Source organism: Sapajus apella, unplaced genomic scaffold, assembly GCF_009761245.1.
Source record: "Sapajus apella isolate SASKATOON/1434 unplaced genomic scaffold, GSC_monkey_1.0 scaffold122, whole genome shotgun sequence".
Taxonomy (NCBI): Eukaryota; Metazoa; Chordata; class Mammalia; order Primates; family Cebidae; genus Sapajus; species Sapajus apella.
Window position 1 is genome coordinate 2,366,228 of NW_022437062.1, and position 24,470 is coordinate 2,390,697.

At 34.7% G+C, this 24,470-nt stretch overlaps 1 protein-coding gene across 5 annotated transcripts in view; it reads right to left on the bottom strand.

Moving 5' to 3' along the window:
• Positions 1-4,605: 4,605 nt before the first annotated feature.
• Positions 4,606-24,470, bottom strand: part of SPRED1 (sprouty related EVH1 domain containing 1) — a 114,436-nt gene continuing 94,571 nt past the window's right edge. For 2 of the 5 annotated variants that reach the window (XM_032261207.1, XM_032261208.1), the window contains 3 exons: positions 21,388-21,546; positions 11,310-11,411; positions 7,447-10,496 (listed from right to left, as the gene is read on the bottom strand). In XM_032261207.1, the coding sequence (XP_032117098.1) occupies positions 9,846-10,496; positions 11,310-11,411; positions 21,388-21,546 (912 nt within the window). In that variant the 3' untranslated portion in view covers positions 7,447-9,845. Of the gene's footprint in view, positions 10,497-11,309; positions 11,412-21,387; positions 21,547-24,470 lie in introns of all 5 variants that reach the window. The other 3 variants (XM_032261204.1, XM_032261206.1, XM_032261205.1) reach the window with 3 other exon arrangements.

The window sequence follows — 24,470 nt, forward strand, 5'->3', positions numbered from 1 at the left end:
AAAAACATAGTTAACAATTAATCCTAAAACTATGATAATGGAAGACCAATATTCAGTGAACAGAAAGTAACACATCTTTCTAAAAATAAAAGCCCCTGAAGTGAGTAGGTAAAAGTAGGAAAGCTGTTACAGAAGTATAGGCAAGAGATCATTAAACCTTGGACTGAGATGGTAGTGGTGCCCATGGTGGGAACTATTCAGGACTGAAATCTATTTTTAAATTGAATCTCTTGTTGACTGTCTGTATTTAAAGCATGAAGCAAAAAGATGAACTCTGAACAACTGGGTGAATTATGATCATTTCTTAAAGCATACTGGAGGTAGAGCAGGTTTGGAGAGGAGCCCTGTTTTGGCCTCATTAAAACGGAAATGCCAATGAGACATCCAGTAGGCATGTCAAGTAGAAGATCTAAATGTGGATACCACAAGCATAAATATGGCATTTAACTCTAAGCAGGGAGTATTGCTAGAAAGAGTTTATTGCTGGACCCTGAAGAATTCCAACTTGTAGAGCTAAGAGAAGAGAGAAGGGACCAGTGAAATTTGAGGAAATAAGGACAGTGTAGCATGAAGAATGTGTCAAAAGTTGCTCAGTGAGGTGAGGTCTAAAAAACATCCATCACATTTAGACATGTGGAGGCAGTGGGGGGCCCCATTGAGAGCATTTCAGTGGAATGCTTAAGACAAAGCCTCAGGTAATACAATACCACCCCAATAAGATCTGAAACCAGAATTGGGGTTTTCTTTTAAAAGGTCACACAATGGATCATAAAATTTCTCAGTTCAAAACCTTCCAGTGGATTCCTATTACCCTCAGAATAAAAGATGAACTCTTTACCATGACTTCCAAGTTCCCAGCAGATCTGGCACTTGCTGTCTTACCTCTGACCAAGAGCCGCCTCACCTAGCCCTTTCAGTCCTACTAGCTTCTTGCTCTTCATTTAGAAGCCAAATTCGCTTCTATTAAGAGTCTTTGCATTCACTCTTCTCTAACCTGCATGGGTCCTTCTCCACTTACATGCATAGCCTTCCCTGACTACTGTACATTTAACCAAACGTCCTTGGGAGGCTGAGGCAAGCATATCACCTGAGGTCGGGAGTTCGAAATCAGTCTGACCGACATGGAGAAACCCCATCTCTACTAAAAATACAAAATTAGCCAGGCATGGTGGCACATGCCTGTAATCTCAGCTACTTGGGAGGCTGAGGCAGGAGAATCGCTTGAACCCAGGAGGCAGAAGTTGCAGTGAGCTGAGATCACGCCATTCCACTCCAGCCCAGGCAACAAGAGGAAAACTCCATCTCAAAACAAAACAAATACAACAGACAAACCATACCTTTCCCACATTCTTTAGGTAGTCAACCTTACCTGGAGATTTCTTTTTCCTATGAAAGAAATTTACACTGGGTAGGCTATTTCTGTTTTTGCTTTGGCAAAAAGTAAGTTGGAAAAGGAAAACAAAATCTTTTGAACGCAGGCTCACCTGATTATAGAGCTACTGACTTACTTATAATGCTACCAGCGACACGATTCCGATGGTTTCCATAAGGGACTCTTCTTTCACTACACTCTAAGAAAAAACCCACAAGAACAAATAAGATAATAAGCTTAGATTACTTAGAAAAAATAATGGGCTTGAGGAAAAGTGAAAATAAAGTTTAAAATTTACCATTTCTCAAACTTTGTACTCTATAGTTCAATTTAGTCTTAACTCTCTATTTGATCCTAGGTCCTAAAGTGTTCTTTCAAGTCACCGTCATTTGATTCTACAATCCCACTGTAAACAATTTTAAAATTTTGTCTAGATCTGGGAATATCTCGATCCAAAGATCACTTTTTAGTTACAGCATGAAGTACTTCCACCTTCTTAATAACATTTAAAATATAGACCATTTCTTATAAAAAATGGCATCCAAGTAGACATTCAATGTCTACTTTCTAATGTCAGTAGTGAAATGACTTTTACTAAGATAGTTACAATGGGGATAGAAGAACATTGATGGATCTGAGGGATACTTAAGTAATAGAACTGAAGGAAATAAAGAACCAATAGTGAAAAGTAAGGGAAAATGAGAAAATAAAGATGAAGGCCAGGTACAGTGGCTCATGCCTGTAATCCCAGTACTTTGGAAGGCCAAGGCGGTGGACCGCTTGAGCTCAGGAATTCGAGACCAGCTTGGGCAACATAGTAAGACTTTGTTTCTACTAAATGAAAAAAAAAAAAAAAAAATCATGACATGGCTTCTGGCTTAGCCAACTGGTTAGGCAGTGGTGTCATGATCTATCAAGGCAGAGAAGAGAAAAAAGTTTGAAGAACGGGGGAAAACATGTAGTCAGTTTTGGGCATATTGAATTTGAGGTGCTTCCAAGAAATATATTTCCAGCAGTTGGATATGGAGTTTAGCGCAGGTTGTGTTACTGCGTATGTAGGTGAATGACAACCTTGCACTAATATCTAAACCTTCCGGGATTTGTTACTATATTTATAAAATGTGGGTGTCGTATTGATCTTTAAGGTGCTTCCCAGTGCTAAAACTTCAGTAAATTAAACTTCATCATTTGTTTATTTTGCAATTCGGTTTGGATCCCCATTTTCTTTTTAGACTCCAGAGTATCATGTTATTCTTAGCACTTGGGTTCAGCAGCTTTGTTTTTTTTAAAACTATTAACCAGATAGAAGCTTATGAATTCATACAACTTGGTTTTCTCTTAAATTTTAAGGGATTAAGAAACATTTGCTTCCCCAACCAACAAAAGACATATATTCAAGCTTGCTGGACTTTCTTGGGATAAATACAATAATTTTTAAAGAAAATGTAAGATATGCTGATGAAAATTTCTTCTTCATGAATTATCTCATAGATTTGGAAAAGTTGAAGAAACATTACTTCTATTAATAGAAAAAAAGGGGACAGGAAAATGTGGAGAGCACAAAAAATGAGGTTTATGTTTGGCAAGAAAAACAAATCTACAAGGAGGTGTATCAAAATACATTTTAAAAAGAAAAAACCCAGATTTAAATTGGTGCCTTGCAATTGGCAATACAAAATTCAGTGAGAGTAATCAAAGACAGGTCTCTTTAGTCTTGACATTTCGATACTGAATATTCTGGAACTCTTTGTCCTCCTTTCTTCCTAATTGCACATAGCATCTTTGTTATTATAAATTATTTCCAGGTTAATAGAACCAGTAATTTTAAGGAAAGAGAGGATACTAATCTCACTGTCTGAAACAAGTTTAAGAAATAGTCCTGGCCGGGTGCAACGGTTCATGCCAGTAATCTCAGCACTTTGCCCAGGAGTTTGAGACTAGCTTGGGTAACACAGCAACATCGTGTCTCTACAGGTAACATAAAAATTAGCTGGGCATGCTGGCAATTACACTGGTCCCGGCTACTTGGGAGGCTGAGGTGGAAAGATTGCTTGAGCCTAGAAAGTGAAGTTTGCAGTGTACTGTGATTGCTCACCGCACTCCAGCCTCAGCACAAAGCCACACGGTGTCTCCACCCGCCCTTCCCCCTCAAAAATAGTCCTGACAATAAATGCAACTTTGGTTCCCAAAACAGTCTTTGTGGAGTAACTGACAGATGAATGGCTCACCATTTGGAGGTTGGGGGTAGGGGGTGGATGGGAAGAGTACCGTATACATGGCTCATTTTAGAGCACTGTTTCCTACTGCCTCAAGAAGTATTGCTGCTTTAGTGAAAATGAATCCTTCAGGGAAATACCACCAATTGAGCAAAATGAACATTCATTCCACAAACTGAACCATGCAGGTTTTTACTATTTCCCATTGGATCAGCTCATAACTGACGTACCTTGAAGCATTACCATAATTATTCCGAAATTTAAAAAATTCCCATGCCATACTGTGGATCACAGATTACAACTTAGTGAGACAGGGGGCCCAGAAATGGACAAGGGGGAGTAGAAATTAAAAAATTATTCCTTTATAAAACAAAATTACTCCAGCTTATAATAGAATTTCATTTTAATAAAATACAATTATTTTATAAAGTATATCTGTAACTCCTGAAACAGGCGAAACTGCATCAGGAAGAAAAGCCTATGCTTTGGAGTCAGTTTGGTTCAGACCTAGTGCCTCTTTGTAATCTGGTATTTTGACCCTTTGAAGCCCAAATCTCTTCCTTAGAAAACTGAGGAAGATAATACTTACAAGGTTATTTGAGGATTAAAAGTGATCATGTATGAAATACATTATGTAACAAAAATAAAGACAAAAGAAACACCTTTTCAACTGTAATTGTTAGACTTTTATTATGAATGTATTTTCTGAACCATCATTTCAGCTTTCACTAAAGCTGCAAATCTTAGAGCAGTTAATTTTAAAGAGATTGACTACAGCTTTCATACAATTGATGTTGATGTCTTTTTCTTTAAGTAGCACTATGTGCATTGACACTGATACTGACAGCCAAGTCGGAACCCTAGTTTCAATTTCCCTGTTATAAAAGCTATTCTACTTACTTGTGGGTGTTAACTTGATGTGAAGAATGTAAAGCAAATTCAGAAAAACCTGTAAATAAGCACATGAGACTATATTTCATAATTAATGGTAAAGATACAGTTACTCCTTGATTTTTCAAATAAACAACCATAATGTAGTAATCCAAGTTATTCTGGTGTTGAGATAAACATTTTTTTATTCCTGTCCTAATAACCTTTCATTTAGATTATTTTTTGTTTATATTACAAGTTAAGTAAAACTGTGAAACTGACTTGAATATAAAAAAAATCAGTAGTCATGGGTTAAACATTTGTCACTTAAAGTCATTAGCTTAGCTGCAACATGTTACCAAACCAATAAATATAACATTATTAGGTAAGAGGCTTAAAAAAACCAGAATACAATTAAGGATGAATAAATATGTTATTTAAATGAACTGTATGTGAACTTTCAGTTTAAAAGTATACGTTTAAAGAAATAGAACTAAGGAAATTATCTAAAGCTTCCATTTGTACTACTTTTTCCTCCAGTAATTATCTCTTATGTGCTAAAATGATAAGCTCTAGGAGAATAAGAAAAAGTCCTTTCATATTTCATGATAGGTTTAATCAGGTAATTCCAGGAGGGAAAAAATCCATTAAAACAAAATCTGATGATAATCATCTGGTATGTCCAATTACATGGGTATGATGTAACAAAAATGGTGACAAACTTATATATGCATATTTACATTATATAGTCAAAATTATCAAGCTAGTTAACTATATCTGAAGAGATACATTAAAACCGAGTTAAACAGATGTTCATTGCTTATTAGAAAGAATGCAGTCAAGCTGTTAATGGAAATAATATACAAGTGAGGCACTTTTGAGGTCAGGAATAGGAAGCAAATGACACTACACACTGGAAATGTTCACAAAAAATCTATGTGTATTTTTAATACAAAGATTTTTCAACTAGATTATTCTTGAAAAATTTCCAAACAACTTAGGCAATTTAAGAAGCTTTCAGGAATAATGGCTAACATTTATCAGTGTACCAAAGTATATGAACGTTTTATAACCACCTGGCTGCTAGGCAAACAGTACCTAATACCTTAAAGCCCTTTTCTTTTTCTTTTGGTTTATATAAATCACCTCAGGTTGCATTTCTTTTTTTAAAGAAATTCATTCTTTATGTTTGTCTCACTGAAAAACACCTCATGGTGTTATTATTATGATTTACAGACACTTTTAGTGCAACAAGAATGCCAGTTTCTGGTGCTTCCTCTAATACTTGAAATGTGATCATGGAAGTCAAATCAAGAATAAGCATAATAATTAGTAAAGAATCTTTCTCAGGTAAGTAAAGTTTTCTAAGTTTTATGTGGAAAAATATTACACTTGCTTAATGCACCTTTGGGCTACAATTAAAAACCCAATTTAACACATATTTTCAACTGTAATCACAAAATCTAAAGTAAATTTCAACACAAGAAATATCCTTAAAATTCTTTACATTGACCATTTAGAGGAAAGCACATTTCCTGGACTTTGGAGACTTACATGCATATTAAGAAACATTTCTGCGCCATTTAACTAAAGGGGCAGGGGAGAGGAAAAAGAAAATAAAATGAGACTTACCCAAGTTATCAGATGGCACTATACACATGAATTGAAAGTGCATTTGCATTACTTCAAAAGCTCATTTTAGGCACTGCTGAACAACCAATGAAAATAGGTAGTTTCAAGTTTTTCCCTTTACATTTTAACCCTACCCCATCATCACTTCAGAAACATACACACAGCTGGGTACAGTGGCTCACGCCTGTAATCCCAGCACTTTGGGAGGATGAGGCGGGTGGATCACCTAAAGTTAGGAGTTTGAGATTTGCCTGGCCAACATGGTGAAACCCCATCTCTACTAAAAATACAAAAAATTAGCTGGGCGTGGTGGCGGCTGCCTATAATCCCAGCTACTCAGGAGGCTGAGGCAGGAGAACAGCTTGAACCTGGGAGGCGGAGGTTGCAGTGAGCCGAAATCATGCCATAGTAGTCCAGCCTGGGGAACAAGAGTGAAGCTCCGTCTCAAAAAAAAAAAAAAAAGAAGAAGAAAAAAAGAAACATACACACACACTCTCTGAAGTTGTCACGATAAAATATAGGTGTGATTACGTTTTCTCGTGTTTTGAGTATTATTTTTAAAAATTCTCCCTGACTGGCAGAAGGAGAGAAAAAACACCATTTTGGTAATGGCTTTTGAGAGTTAAAGCAACTGGTTCTATAAATGTCTCAGTACATCCATTGTTTGACTGCCAGTCCCAAATATCAACAAATATTTTAAAACAGGATATGTAAGAAAAAAGTGCTTAAAGTATTTCAGCAAGCCAACAAGACACATTAGGAAAATAACCCTTTTACAATTCCTTCGAGATGGTTCTTATTCCTGGTTTCCCTGGTAGGAGGTGGTCACCACTCAAATAGGTAGTAGTGACGAATCAGATCCCTATTGCCATCTCTTGTCTCTGGCCTGGAAATCAACCAGTAGGTGGTGCTGAAGCCCCACATGACATATTTCTTCAGAAATCAAATGAGGTCCCCTTTTAAGCCAGAAATATCATTTAAGAATGATCAATTTTGAACAAAACAAGTTCATGAGCCATACTATCTAGATGATTCCATTTTCAAGACTATTACTTAAGCAGTTGTGTTGAGCCATCTGCTTATAATATCAGATAAAAACAAACATTTGAGAGGAAAAGCCAATTGGCAGCGCCAAACCTGTACAGAGAATGAGAAAATGTTCCTGAAGGTGCCTACACACACGTTTAAAAATCAGTGATTTAAACTACCCATTTGCTTTTACAAAGGAATTCTAATTTACTCAAAAGAAAATTTCCATACAGGGATTCAGAGAACATTATATCATCAGTTAGTCTTGTAGACTGATTTAGAAACTGGGTATGTTAACTATAAAGATCCAAGGTAAAATAAAAACCATTTCATCACCATAGTTTTTAATGAAGAAACTTGTTTAAAATTGTAAAGGAAAAAACGGGAATGGGACGGCAAAATCTTAGCAGCAAAGTGGTTAAACAAATTGAAAATATTAATGCACAAACATTAAAATATTAAAGCATATATGTTGCATATAAAATACAGTACAGAACCAGGAGTTGCACTATACTGATTAGTGCTTAACAGAAGAAATGATTAAATTTGTTCCTCCCAGAAGTATATACACAGTTCATTTCCACAGCATTTTCCTATATAGCCAGCAAGTTATTTTCTTCAGTTATTCACACCTTGATCAAACCTGAATTATAAACTCAATACTTACAATTATGAAAATTCATTCACAAGGAAAACCAGTATTTCCATTTCACCAATAAAAATTTTGAAAGTTAACAGTCTATTCTAGGAAACCAAGTTTAGGTGAAAACTTCAGGGATGAAGATCATGTATTGTAGCAGCATTCAAATATATAAACAGTAAAAATAAGACTTAAAACTGCTGCTACAGTGTCATGTTTCGGATTTAGTTCATCCAATTGATTTTTAGTACAAAACTAGAAATACCCTCTTCTTCATAACATCTATAGTTATCAATATATTTTTCTTCTTTTCAATGTGAAATAATACTTCAAGATGATCTATATACACAATGTTGTCAGTTCAAGCTGTCATATAAATATAAATGCTTTCTTAAAAAAAAAGTATTTTACAGACAGATAGTGTTATATACATTGTTCAGTTTGATCTGGGGCTAAAGAAAAAAGCTAACGCAAGTTTAGTGTGATATATAAAAAGAACGATATATAAAGGATGTTTAAAAACCTGCATAGAAAATGAGCTTCAAATGGTAGTGTGATTTTAATTTTTATCACCTCTGAAACTTCAAGCCATTAAAAAAAAGGCACACTTCTCAACTTTATCCCTCTAAGGGAATGTTCTTAAAGAACCCTTTCCTTGGTTAGAGTTTTAATGTAATACTTAACAACAACAACAACAACAACAACAACAAAAAAAACCAGACAATTTGACCTCAAGGTACTATAAAGTTTGTTGGAACATTCATCCAACTATTTTGTAAATTAAACATCCAGTAATATAATGCTCTGTAAAAGAAATTAATTTATATGTACAAGATACTTCATTTACAATGTTGGATTAAATACTTTGCTGGGGGAGTTTAGCACACATTTTAACATAAAATAATTTTTCTTTTGGCCAGTTTAAATAAAAATAAAATGTAACTGATAAAACGTTATCATTGTTATGCAAATAATAAGCACTGAGGATTAAGCTAGAAATAAGCTGAGCCTATTCTGGTTTAGCAGAATGATAAATGAAGATCTCAAGAGGAGGATTTTACACTAACTATCCAGTCAAACTTTTGCCTTGTAAAACATTTGTAAATGCAATATAATTTTTTGAAGGAGGAAAATCTGAAAGAAAACAACTTGCTGGTTGAATACCACAAAAAACAAAACAACTAAAAAACTTCACTTTTTTTCTATGTTTGTTTACTCAGTCTCTTTTTATATAAAAATAAGTGTTACGTTCCCATCAGAACATTAGACAATTACATCTGTGCTTTAAAAAAAAGTTGGTCACTGAAGGCTATTAGAATATTTTTAAGGATTTTAGATTACCAGAATGTACAGATATAACTCAATATAAATTGTAGCCAAAGAGAAATAAGGATGAAAATATCAAATCATTCACATGGAATAAAAACATTATTAACTAGATGAGTTAAATATTCAAAATATATGGAATGTGACAGTAGATATATATATATATATATATGTATATATCTACTTCAGAACTAGGAAGGGAGGCAAAGTTTAATATGTAATAATTCGTACCTTACATTTAGTTAAATATAAACATTTGTTATTTATACATAAAACTGCTTTCAAAAAACAACTAATAAATGATTTAGTTGCACTTGTTTTACTTCTTGTAATTCCCAAGTGTTAACTTTTCTTAGATTGAAATCATCTGTCCCCTAGTGCAATTTTATTTTTAGTCCATGTTCTAATAAATCCAAACCTTTAAAAGCCCATCACCTAATGCCTAAATATACAAAAAATGCCAAAAATTAATCCCTTTTAGTTGGATATTTTATGCTGACTTTTTATAGCCAATAACCAGATATAGTTTCCTTCTGCAAATACTCTACAACCTGTAACAAAACATGCCATACACCCAAGGGAAAAGTTAGGCATGGCTAGCATTTGTGAAACGCCAAGAACTGATGAGTTCTGCTTCCTCCACGTGTGGCCTCAATGATACCAGGCAAGATTCCATATTGCTTGCCAAAAGCTTCCATAAATCCAAGTTAGCTAATTCCTGGAAACAAAGATTTTAAGCTCATTTTGGCACTGGATCATTTCATCCAGCAGCTTTATGTTTCCCACCACAGCAACCACATGCCTCACCACAGCGATGGCACATTCTCAAAGGGACGTAGCAGCACATACATGGTACAATGAAAGACAAAGCTACCAGGGCTAACCATCGCAAGCAGAACTTGTCGTCACTAGTGTCACATGAACAGGGATCAGAAAAATCTCCCTCCGAGTCTGACATACAATGATACAACATGCTCTCTGCACAGAGCATGCAACTAACTTGATATATGCATCTTTTAATAGGGTCTGGAGCATCCTGACATTTTCCCCTGACATTTTCTTCATGATTAAACCTTTCCTGGCAGTATACGCAGCGAGAACGTTCACCATCCTCTTTTCTTCGTTTTGACTTCTTAAATTTTAATGAGGAAGGCTGCGTCTTAAATACCACAGAGTCTTTGGGTGAACTTAACTTAGTCTCATCCCCACAAGAGTACAGATAGTCTGATTTTTTACTGTCTGGTTTAGAAAAGTGAATACTGGAATCAGCATCATCTCTTTCCAAGTCATTTTTCCACATGTCAGGATGTCTGTAGTCTGCATAGCGACGTATTAAGATATCCCGAGGGTTTATTCTGACAATCTCATCCTCATCTTGAAAGCTGACATGTCTGATTGATTTCAAAGGGACCTAAAAAAGAAACAGATTAAAAACTCCAATAAGGGCTATGAAGGTTAATTTTATGTGTCACCTTGGTGCAGGCCACAGTGTCCAGATAGTCATTCAAATATTATTCCGGATGTTTCCATGATATGTTTTTGGGATGAGATCAACACTTCAATTCGTGGACTATGAGCAAAACACAGTACCTTCTGTGATGTAGGTGGAACTCATACAATCAGTTGAAGGCTTTAACAGAACTAAGACTGATCTTCCCCTGAGCAAGAAGAAATTCTGCCAGTTGGCTGCCTCTGGACTCAGACGACAACAGTTTCCTGGGTCTCCAGACAGCCTAATCTGCAGATTTTGGATCTGTACCTCTACCACTGCATGAGATATTTCCTTAAAATGTTCTTATCTATCTGTCCATCCATCTATCTATCCATCTGTCCATCCATCCATCTACCCACCCACCCATCCATGATGTTCTATTTCTCTGGAAAACCTTAACTAAATTCTATTCCCTAGATACATAGAATTTAGGCTAAAAAAAAATCTAGGTCTGAGCTAAGGATGGGATGATGGATACAGTTTATTAAATTAACAATATATAATCCCTTTTGGTCCCATCTGGTGACAAACGCAGTTGTGGCAATCCTTCAGACTCAAATGAGAAGTTTGGAGAGTTTTTAACTAACAGTATTTATAAGTACATATATAGCAAATTTATACAATGAAAAAAATTTTAGTACAATTCAACTATATAAAGAATTAGACTGTAAAACTTCACCTATATACTATTTACTTAAATGCCATATCAGAAGATAAATTAACATTATTTACCCTATTTTGGGACTTTAGACTTCCACACTCCTTGGGTATTTGCCGCTGTACATATTCCATACTTCTGCTCTGAATGTCCAGGCCTGGCTGACCAAATGTTATCTAAAATACAAACAATTTCTATTTAAATGACATAATAATCTTACTTTTAATTAAACTATGTACAGCGTATGTTCCAAAGCCTCATAACCTATTAGCAGTAAAGTTTTTCAAAAATGCTTTTGAGAATAAATATAGAATGATTCCCCACCATAAAACAAAAACAAAACCCTAGGTCTCTTCTTATATATTTAAACATTAACAAGTAATAAATGGTCAAAAAAGTACAAACAACACAAATATCCATTAACTAATGAATGGATAAACAAAATGTAGCAAATCCATAAAGTGGATGAGAATGTTGGACAAATATCATTCCAAGTAATGGTTACCTCTAGGATGAAGGCAAAGGGATAGACTGGGGGTGTTCCTTTTTTGTTCGGTGCTTTCTCAAGTATTCAGTGAATACACATTCTTTTCTATGTATTAAACATGTCATAAATTTTTGATATATGTTGCATATTTGTCTACAAGTGAAATGAACCCCAGGAGCATGAAAGAGAAAATGAGCTAAAGAGCTGTAATGGCTTCCAGGCCTATAAGACTTTGAAAATAATATATCTATCCATCCAAAGGATTTTTTTTTTTTTTTTGAGACAAGGTTTCACTCCATCACCCAGGTTGAGTGCAATTGCGTGCATGGCTCACTGCCACCTTGATCTCCCTGGCTCAAGCAATCCTCCTGCTTTAGACTCCTGAGTAGCTGAGACTATAGGTGAATACCACCAGACCCAGCTAATTTAAATATATATACATATTTTGTAGAAATGGGGTCTTGCTATGTTTCCCAGGTGGTCTCAAATGCCTAGACTCAAGTGATCCTCCTACCTCAACCTCCCAAAGTGCTGTGATCACAAGTGTGAGCAACCAAGCCTGGCCTCAAAGGATTTACTAGGTCTTCAAAGCAATAAAAAATGAGTCAAACACAAACACTGGCAATGCCTATTTAAGCATTACTAAGGGAAAAACTTAAGCTAGCATTAGCTGACAATTCTTTATGGGTCCCATCTCTCCATATCTAGTGAGCATATGCACTACCTGTCTTTTGTTTTGGATTATCTTTTCAAGGATGTCCGTAGAGTGAAACACTTTAAAGACATAGTGTTTCCTCTTTGGAGACAGGCTTGTTTGGTGTCTGGTATAACAAAGATAGTATCTCCTTCCTCAGCAATTCAGGCAGGCTATTCAACTGCATTAAAAGTCATTATAAAAGACTTGGCTTTCTTAAGTTCAGGATTCCAATGCTGGGATGCAAACCCCCTGAGTTTTCAAAGTATTTCTGAGCATCATTCCCATGAGATTTGGAAGAGCAACAAAAACCAACACAAACATGAAGCTCATGCTACTACTGTACTGTGAATAATAAAGTCCTTTGTCTCTGACCCAGCAGCCATGTCTTCTAAGCAGCATTCATAAAACTGCTAACTTGCTACCTTAGACTCTTTATAGTTCAGCCAAGGCAACTGTCTTGTCCTTTTGGCAAGGTTGTTCCTCTGTCGTAGAAAAGGATCCACCAACTTACCCCAGTTCAATGGAATTAAACATTCAAAGGACATAATTATTTTGTTGAGCATTTACACTCATCAAGCTTCAGTGATGATCTCATAAAGACCTACTTTTGGTAAAGAATATATTAATCAAGCTACGACTAGTAACAACAGCCCTCATGATGGCTGAAATCAAATTGTGTTATAATTTTTACATACCATTTTCTTAAACTCAATTTGAATCTCTGAAGATGACTTTAGTCCTAGTATCCTAAGAAAATAAAGTGTCTGGTCTGCAAGCTAAGGGCCAGACTCTACTATGGAAAATTCATCCTGTGAGGTCTTCTGGGTCACATACAAATGGACAACTGGTACACCATTTTAAGAGCACTGTGCTGAATGGAACTGTGTTTTGTTCCTATTAAGAAACTTCTACAATATTTCTTTACTATATGTATAGCTATCGTCTAGTGCTGCTTTAAAAGAGAAAAACCATTCCATTCTAATTCCTATTAAACTGAGAAGGTCACCGAATATAACATCAGCAAACTCTAGGGGGTAGATACTGTTATTATTCCAATTCACAGACGAGGATACTAAGGCACAAAGAACTTAAGTAACTTGCACAAGGCCACACAGCTAGTAAGTAAAAAAGCGGGAATTCAGACCCAAACAGAATGGGCTCTAGTGGCCATGTCATAATCCCAAAGCTAACAGCTGTCTGCCAAATGCTGTTTCACTTCTCTCTCTGTAGTATCTAGTACTTTTTATACTTTCTACCTGATGACTACATTCCTCAACCACCCCATCATGACCACCATTACTATTCTGGGAGAAGAGTTCAGTTCTTTTTCCTCATCAATCAAAAGAACACCTTTAAATTTATAGTTCTTTCAGCCAAAGAAGGTAGGCCAAATAAATTCCCAGGGTCTGGGATGAGGAATATTGGTATAACATAACTTTCCTGTGTTACATTCACCGGGTTTCCTTTCCCTGCTCAACTGTATGAAACAGTGACTTAATTTAGGATATGCATACTTCCACTCTCTCCTACGTTGAGATGAGTTTTTCTGCCCACTACTCAAGATGTGGGAAAATATTTTGTATTTAAAATTGTTAAACTGAGTAGCTCCAGATTCAAATTTCTCATAGGATGCCTGCAAGTTTATAAGCAAATATGACTCCTGGTGGGTTCATTTTAATATCCCAAAGTCTCTAGTGAGAGTATGCAGATTGCTTTCAGCCTTTATTCTTACAATTATTTTGCTCAAAGTAAAACTGGCTTGCAATTTTCCTTCTTGTACAAATATCTTATTTTTTTTTAATAAAATTTCATAATAAGTTTGGACAACATATATAAACTACAGATAATTTTTAATCACTAAAATTAGGTAGTTTGTCAGTTTGTTGTGAGGATTAAAATGAGTATATAAGTAAAGCACTTAAAATAGTATCTAGCATGTTGTAGGCACCAGCTATAATAAAGATTAATAATAATGATCAGTGAAAACTAAAGCTACAGGAAGCCTGGGAGACTGACCTGGAGCCTTTTACAATTTGTGTCTACCTTGAATAATTCCCACTGTATTTGCTATGGCATGAGACTTGCTGGATGCAAAGCTCCTAGATGATACAGAAGTTTTTTTTTCTTCTTTCTCTACCCACTTTTAAGACTTTGGGAAAAGAACAGCAGGGCCCACAATGCTGAATTAATCAAGTTTGAATTTCATTAACTCTCTGTCTCTCTAATAAATCTGTAGCGCCACCTAAACTTCACTTCCACCTTGGAAAATGAAGTAATTCTACCTCTTCTCATGCAATTCTCCTGTCTTTTGCCTTTGCTCTATTAATTGCCTTTGCTCTATTAATTTTTTTCTCTGTCCTGAGTCTTTTAACTTCTGCACTTTCTTCATCTTATGACCATATTCATTTCTTGAACCTGCATCCTTCTAACCCCATCTATTTGTTAAGGAAGCCTTTTGCAGTCAAGCTTCTAGAGAAGTGGCTAGCAAACATCACCTTTGTTTCCTCTCCAGTCATGCATACCTCTTAATCCCACTGACATTGTGGTACAGTTACCAATTACCTTTATGGAGATGAATTGGAATTTTATTGGGGCATTTTACTGTAAAACATTAATTAACTACTCCATCATTTCCTTTACATTGTCTTCCCCAGGCTTCTGAGACATCCTTTTCTGGTTCTCGTAATGTGACTGGTCTTTTTTAACTCACGGTCTCAATATTTAGTGATTCCCTACTGTAACAGTTTTAAAATAGAACACAGTCTTCTAAAATAATTCTAACTTCTCCTCATAGTTTCAGTTTTCATTCTCTGATAGTAATTCCCAAAATTTATCTCTAGTCTTTAACTCTCCCTGAGCTTCAAACAATAAAGAGCTACTGGTTGAAAACTTCTAAATCTGTTCAAAAACATTAAGTCACAGATTCCAGTAGCTCTATACACCCAAAACAAAATACATAACCTAATACCTAGATATAGCATAATAAAACATCTGAAAACAATAAAGGTATTATTTCTTAATAGAAAGCGTAGAAACTTCTTCTCAATGGTATTACATCTTTTAAATTAATGAAAGAAAATAAATTATAACTTAGAATTCAAAAGAGCAAAACATCCTTCAAAAATAAAAGAAATCAAAGTTTTTTTTTTTTTTTCAGATAAATGAAAACTGAGGCTCAGCAAGCACCAAAAAACAGCAAATGATCCTAGATGGAAGCATAATACATAAGGTATTGAAGAATGTCAAAAGTCATAAAAAGGTGAATAAACCTCAATGAATGCTCACTGTTTCAAATAATATTTTGCAAGGTTTCAAATTTTATAGAGATAAAGTTCGTAATGACGATTACAAAAAAGGTAAAAGAGAGGTAAATGGAGTTAAGATACTGTAGATCTGTGCATTATCCTGAAAATGGTACAACAATAATACAGAATAGATTTTAAGGAGTCAAGATATCTCAAGGATAATCACTAAAAATATTAAACAACTGTATTACCCATTAGCTAATAAAGGGATGATAATCAGGCAATTAAATATATTTGAATAAGCAAAGTGAAAGAAAAAAACACACACAGCAAATGGGGCAAATAAAGTGAATAAAATGGTAGATTTATATCAATAATTGTAAAGTAAATGAACAAAATACTCCAATTAAAAGACAAAGACATTCTTGGGGCGGGGGGACCTAAACCCAACTACACATGGTTTTAAACAGAGGTCTTAAATAAATGATACAGAAATGCTGGAAGTAAAAAGAAAAAAAAAAAAAAAACTATTGTGAAAGTGCTAACCAGAAAAAAACTGATGTAGTCTGATATCAAAAAAGTACTTTTAAGCAAGAAATATTACTAGAGACAAAGAAAGTTATCTCATAATGACAAAAGGATCAACTCAACAAAAACGCTGCTATACCCACTACTAAAACACTGATCATATGCTGGGCCATCAATCAAGTTCCAACAAATGCCAATAAAATAAAATCATACATAAAATCATCTTTATTTGTAACATTAAAGAGAAAATTAGAAAATCCCAAATATTTAGAAATGAAACAACCCATTTCTGAATAATGGTAAAAACAGGGCATATCATCATTTTGCCAATGATAGGTGTTGGAAGCAGAGTAGCATATGGTAGTTTACTCCTTTATTCATTCTATCTCTGGTATGTCTCAAATTTTCCATTAAAAATGAACAAACTAGAAAATCCTGTAAAATGTGGATAGAGGAGCACTTAAATGAAAATTTATAGCCTTAAATATGTATGTTAGAAAAAGACAGAAAAAGAGGAAAAAAAAAATCAAGAAACTCAGCTTTTACAAGAATATAAAACCAGGAAGAGCAAAGCTAAAACCTAATGGTGTAGGCAAACAGAAGTCAGAAGCAGAAATTAATGAAATAAAAACAAACATTTAAAGACATAAAAAATCCAAAAGCTGTCTTCGAAAAGGCTAAAAATGATAAACCTCTAAGCAAGAATAATCAAAGGAGAGAAGGCACATATTTTCAATATCTGCAATGAAAAATGGGATATATTTATGCCAATAAACTTGAAAATCTGGATGAAATAGACAAAGTTACTGTAAATTGTAACTTGTCACAGCTGACACAAAAGGAATTAGGAATTGTGAACAGTCCTATGTCTGTTAAGGAAATTGATTCTGTAATTCAAAACCATCCAAAAAAAAAAAAAAAATCTAAGCCCAGATGGCTTCACTAGGGAATTCTACCAAACGTTTAAGAAAGAAATAACGACCAATCTTAAACTCTTCCATACATGTGAAAAGAAATACTGTTCAACTTATTTTATGAAGCTAACATACCCTGATAGCAACACCTGATAAAAATATTATGAGAAAGGAAAATTATGTTGATCTCTTTCATAAGCATAGACATAAAAATCCAAGACGAAATACTGACAAATCCAATGGTATGTATGCAGGATGTATACGCCTATATGTATGTATATGTATAATGACTATATCACATGGCAACCCGAATGAGTTTATTCTAAGATTGCAAGGTTGCAAACCAATGACTGCAATTTAACAAACAGAATAAAGGAAGAAAAAAACAGAATCACCTCAATTACTGCAGAAAAAGCATGTAACAAAAACTTAGTTCTGTAGGAATACAAGATTATCCTTAATCTGTTCAAGAGATCTATAAAAACATATAGTAAACACATCATAATTAATGATAGATATTAAAAAGCTTTCCTGTGAGATCAGGGAAAAACAAGAATGCCTGTGATGTCCCCTTGCATTATAACTCTTAGCCAGTGCAATAAGGTAAGAAATCAACATCCAAATAATCAACAGATTGAAGCATTATTTAATAGTGTATCTGGATATAAGGGTAATATGTAAAATATGCTTACAATAACAAAAAATCAAATATAAGAATGAACATAACAAAAGATATGAAAAATTTCCAAATAGAAAACCACAAATAATTGTTTAGAAAAATCTAAGGAAAACTAAATAAATGGAAGTATACACCATTTCATGGATTAGAAGATTCAATGACATAGAGATCTCAATTTCTAGCATATTAATTTAAGAATGCAATACAATCGCGATCAGGAAGGTATTCTGTGGACACCGATAAACTGAACAAAATTTATATAGGTCAAGAACAACAAAGAAAATCTTAAAGGGCAAAGTTGGAAGGTATAACTCCCAGATCAAACTTGTTATAAAGCCACAGTAATGAAAACAGCAGGGCACTGCAGAAAAACAAACAGGCCAAGGGAAAAGAACAGAGATCACTAACATATAGATACATTGAAACGGTACCGCTGTGTGCCTACTCAAATCTCATCTTGAATAGTAGCTACCATAATTCCCAAGTGTTGTCTGAGAGACCCAGTGGGACATAATTGAATCATGGGGCCAGTTTCCCCCATACTGGTCTCATGGTAGTGAGTAAGTCTCAAAGATCTGATGGTTTTATAAGGGGTATCCTGTCTCTTGGCTTTCATTCTCTCTTGTCTGCCACCATGTAAGACATGCCTTTCACCTTCTGCCATGATAGTAAGGCCTCCCTAGCCATGTGGAATTGTCAGTCCATTAAACCCCTTTTTCTTTATAAATTACCCAGTCTTGTCTTTATCTGTAGTTTGAAAATGGACTAACATACATACATAATCACATGACAAAGCTAAAAACGCAATGCAGTAGTTTCAGAAGGACAGACTTTTTACTAGATGATGTTGCAGCAATTGGCTATAAAAAAATAAAGAAAAAAAATATAATAAAACAAGCCTTGGCCTCCTAATTTCTCCTCACTGAAAAATCAAATGTGAATGCAAAAACAATAAGGCTTATAAAAGATAACACAGAAGAATATCTTTATGATTTGGTGGGTACTTACGGGAGTTCTTAAGACAGAAAAGCACCAACCATAAAGGAAAAGATTGCTGAACTGCTCTTTCATTAAAATTACGAACGTTTGTTTGGCAAAAGACATCATTAAGAAAGTGAAAAGGTAAACCTCAGGGTAAGAGAAGACAGCTGTAATGCATATTTCCAATAAAGGGCTTATTTTCGAAATAAAAAAAAAACATCTATAAATGAGTAACATAGCTCAACGTAAGATGTGTAAAAGACTTAACAGGTATTTAGCAAACAGCAATCAGTAAACAGTCAATAAGCATAGGAAAATGTTGCTCAATATCGTAACCAAGAAAAATATAAGGTAAGGCTGGGCGAGGTGGCTTATGCCTGTAATCCCAGCACTTTGGGAGGTTGAGGTGGGTGGATCAGTTGAGGTCAGGTGTGCAAGATAAGCCTGGTCAACATGGTGAAACCCTGTCTCTACTAAAAATACAAACAGTAGCCAGGTGTGGTGGCACATGCATATAATCCTAGCTACTAGGGAAACTAAGGCAGAAGAATCACTCAGCCAGGGAGGCAGAGGTTACAGTGAGCCCAGATTGCACCACTGCACTCCAACATGGGTGACACAGTGAGATTTTGTCTCAAAAAAAATATGTGTGGGTGTGTGTGCGCGTGTGTGCACACTAAAAATCACAGTAAAATATTACTTTCATCTAAGGACTAAATCAAAAAAGAAAATGCACAATACCAAGTGTTCATGAAAATTTCCACCACTGGTGGGAATATAAACTGGAAGACTACTTGGGAATTTTTTTTAATTGAGTAAAACTGATACTCCATAAAAACACACTGTGCTTTTGGCCTGTGGTTTCTTGTAACTTCTGGCAAATTAAATAGGTTTGTGAAACAACAGAGAAGATCAAGTCCAAGGTGTCTTCACAACATAAAAATTCAACAATCTGGTCCTTGCCCTTTTCTGTTTCTCTTTTTCTCCACCATGTCATGTACACTTTTGCTCATGTTGCTCCCTGTTGTGGACTGAACGTCTCTGTCCCTTTAGAATTCATATGCTGCAGTCCCTTATCTCCCAAAGGGTATTTGAAGATGTATCCTTTGGGAGGTAAGTCATAAAGTTAGGGACCTGACCTGGTGAGATCAGTGTCCTTACAGGAGGAGACACCAAATAATTTTATTTCCCTCTCCCTCAGAGGGTAGGTAACCATCTAGAAAAAAGCCAGGAAGAACCCCCTCACCATACCACATCCATGCTGGCACCCTGATTTTATACTTTTAATTGCCCAGAACTAAAGGCAAACAAACTTCTGTTGCTTAAGCCACCCAGTTTACAATATTTTGTTATGGCAGCCTGATATGACACTCTCTAAAACATACATCTTCTTCTCTTCCTGTGTCTTTTCCTCCCATTTTCATTCCAACCCACTTCAACTGGTTAACAATTCATCTCATCCTTGATATGTTTAGGTATACCTAGAAAAAAATCCATCAACTTCCAGCATCAGTTCAATGCCCCAGTCCTGAGCTCCCAGAGCAACAAGAACATGCATCTATTACCTCACCAGAAACTCCTTTAGAAAGAAACCATGGATTATTTTCATTTCAATCACTCAACTTTAAGCATAGGATCTCATATATGCTATAAGCATATAGTATAATATAATTAATGGCGATAATCTGTTGAACTGAATGCTTTATCACATTCATCTGATTTGTCTATCTAGGTTCTACCTATATGTGTTCCCTAACAAACTAAATGTCTGAATTCCTCAGGTCAAAATGAGTCATTAAATGAGAAGTAGGTGGGCTTTCAGCATAGCCACTATGCCAATGGACACTATTACATCTTATAAATAACATCTATCAAGAAGAATAGATAATACTTAAGCCTTTGATTTTTGCAGACAGAGCGTTAACAGTTACAAATATTTAGCAACAACAAAAACATTTATTCGTATCACTAAGCGAATTAAGGTCAAGAACGGTCTTCTGATATTACCTGTGAATGGCAAATAGGGTTATGTTCTACAATCACATTTTCATTTTTAGATCATTTTAGTGGGAACAATTAGAAGGTTGTATATGTAGTGCCCAATGCAAATGTTTTCACTGAGTTGATTTTGAAGCGCATTTTCAGCTTTTGGGGTAAGTTATAAGAAAAACCTTATGAAATATATAAATGTATTTGCCACATATGTATTTGCAGAGGGATTTTAAAATAGTAACTCTGGTCTAAGAAGTTTATTATTGAGTAATGCTAGGGAAACTTCTATTTCTCAAGAGGATGGAGTACTTCTTCCTTCTGGATAATGAAAATGTAACTAACACGTTTCCTTTGTCACCTTTGCCACCAAAAACTGTAAAGTCAAATTTATGGCTCAATCACTATACCCATATAGGACTTTATGGTATACATGTTTATTGCTTCACTCTGGATTTGATTCATTACAAATCAAATTCTCCTGGTTTTGTATTTTTATTCTGTTTAGTTTTGGTTTGGTTTTGGTTTACTGTGTCTGGTAAAGGGCAGATGGTTTTAATGTCCTTACCTAAGACATCATCCCATTTCTACACATACAAACAACATGCTGAAAAAATATTTTATCTTCTTACCTGATTGGCTTGGCTTTGCATGTAGACTCTTCTGGCATTCAGATCTTCAAAGGGAGAAGGTCTTGTATTTGAGATTCTATAAGGCTCACTGGTAACAACTGTCTCTTGCTGAAAAAGGTGATCCTTCACTAGAGAACTGGAAGAATCCTCTTCAGTTGCCTATTGGGAACAACCCTCAACTCATTAGTTGCCAGAATAAAAAACCACCACCACCACCACCACCACGAAATAAGATACTTTCACTCTAACAAGTACTTATCAAGTCAATAAGTATTTATCATTGACATTGCTATGAATGGCAATTCCCAAAACTCAAATGTACATGACTAGAAAGCTATGTCAAAATACAGTAATATGAACTTTTGGAAAAATTCAACTTGGGAGAAAAATGGGCTTTCTTATTAAAAATAATATGAAGAACTAAAAGGCTAACCATGTCATGTAGAAGAGCTATCTAATTATAATAATGCTTTTAACTATAATAAAAGTGATAAACGTGCATAGAAAAAGCAAAAATTATTAGGAAGGAAAACACAAATCTATGTTTTATTTTGCAAGTTTAAAAAAATATGCTCCAAGTACTGTGCTATTGATACATTGAGTCAAAAGTCAGAAGATAATAGTAGTTTATTACCGTGTTGAATGAGTGAATGAATAAATTCACCTAAACTTGCTGATTGCACAGGATTTAAATCATGCACTCTTATTAGACTTAGGTTGGGAGATATGCTCAATAAATGATACTCAAGACATGCTTTTAAAATGTCATAAACAATAATTTCTATAAAATAAATGTCAAGTAAAATTTAGCACACTACAAAACACGAAGTCCTAGAACGGCTTTGTTTCATTTAATTTTTTAAAGAAATGGGATATTACTATTCCCATCACTGAATAATTATTTAAGAAAAAAAATGTGATACCCAAGTACAAGTGGCTGAAATACTTTCACTGGCTTATTCTAAAATAATTCAGAGCAATCACTATAGGGCTAACAATTTTAAGGGTTCAAACCTTCCATAAACTTTTCTTTAAAAAGATTTTTTTGGTGCTACATCCAAAATTAACAAATAAAATTCAAAAACGACTGAGATATTTTACATTTATAAATGCAAGTTTTAGTTTTTGCTCCACAAAAAAATAGCCTTGTCCCATTTAATTCCTTTGGCATTCAATTTTCTCAATTACAAAATAAATGTAATACCAATGCTATTTTATGACACGAGTTATCATAAGAATCTAATGAGATAACAATACAACGGAAAATGCTCCTAAAACTAAAAGTTGTTACTGTATCAAGGAGTAGGCAATTAAACTATTAAAAATATTTCTGATAATCTGCTGTGACTTAAAACTATGTCAAAACTGGCTGCTATTTTTATCCAATTTTCGTAACAGCTGTCCCAATGTGTTGTGACAGTTACTGATAAAATATTGGGAAAATGTTGGCTAAACACTGATATCCAGTAAATATTCTTTCAAAATACATAATCAAAATTGGGAAGAGTAGAAACCTTCAGGAAATGTATTTATCTGTTCCAGAGATTTCTGAAAATAAATGGCTCAAATAATTGTGAAAAATCATAAGTAAATTGAATAGAAAAAATACTGGGAGAAAAAAATGGGTGAGAAAAGACTGAAGTTAGAATCTTGTCTTACTTTGGTAGCTTCTCTAAGTCACAATTTTTTTTTTTTTTGTTTTTTTCTTGAGATGGAGTCTTGCTGTTGTCGCACAGGCTATAGTGCAGTTATGCAATCTTGGCTCACTGCAACCTCCCCATTGGAGGTTCAAGCGATTCTCCTGCTTCAGCCTCCCAAGTAGCTAGAACTACAGATGTGTGCCACCATGCCTGGTTAATTTTTGTATTTTTAGTAGCAACAGGGCGTCACCATGTTGGCCAGACTGGTCTCGAACTCCTGACCTCAAGTGATCCACCCACCTCAGCCTCCCAAAGTGCTGGGATTATAGGTGCACAATTTCCTTTTATTATAAGTTGAATATAATGTCTGCATTGACAATCTCAGTGTCATAATACTTAAGGAATTAAAAACTATAAACAAGCATAAGTTATACCAGTATCAGTGTTAATTGTAAGATATTGCTTCTAATTGTGACTTGTTTTGAATTAGGTTATCTTTTACTAAATTATAATAACTGAGAAGTCATGTTAGAATTATAAATTAAAGCTGACTTTAAAAATCTGTAGATGAACCAACTGAGTGTTTAGCTGTACTGAGTTGGGTTATTTCTATTTATATCCTGTAAATTAAGCATTAACACATTTTACTTTAAATGTAAGTACATTTTTTAAGAAAATATCACAAGCATTTGCTGCTTCATTAAACTGTAATATTTGAGTAAGAAATGACTTTTAAATGTTTACCAAAATACCTGGAATTAACCTATTAAGCAGGAATAGTTTATATGGCATGCTGAATTTATAGCTACATATCTAAACGGGTCTCAAATAAGCAAAGCATCTTTCACATGTCTGATATGGTAAACTAAGGACTGTTTGAAAATGCAAAGTATAAAATCTACAACGAAGTACATGTTATTCAGGAATTATAAGAATCAAATTAACATTTTAGAGAATCCTAAACTAGAAAAAATTATTTTCCGACTACCTAATTATCTCTTTGGGCAAGTTAAAAGTTTCACTGCATATTAAACTTACAAGTTTTTTAAAAAGTGGTGATAAGGAAACAGGCATTCTCATTCATTGCTAATTCTACACACACAGAAGTAAAATCTGGAACAACTCTTTCTGGAAAGCAAAACATTCATGCATTTTCACCACTTCTTGAATCTGGCAAAGAAAAGGAAATACTAACATGGAAGAAGCTTTAGGCACAAAGTATTTTTCTCAGAAGTATTATTTGTTGTTGTTTTTAAGTTTTTAAATTTTTTTATTTCATTAGTTTTTTGGGGGAACAGGTGATGATTGGTCACATGAAAAAGTTCGTTAGCGGTGATTTCTGAGATTTTTGGTGCACACCCAATCAGTGTACACTATACCCAAAGTGTAGTCTTTTATCTCTCACCACTCTCACCCTTTCCCAAGTCCCCAAAGTCCAATGTA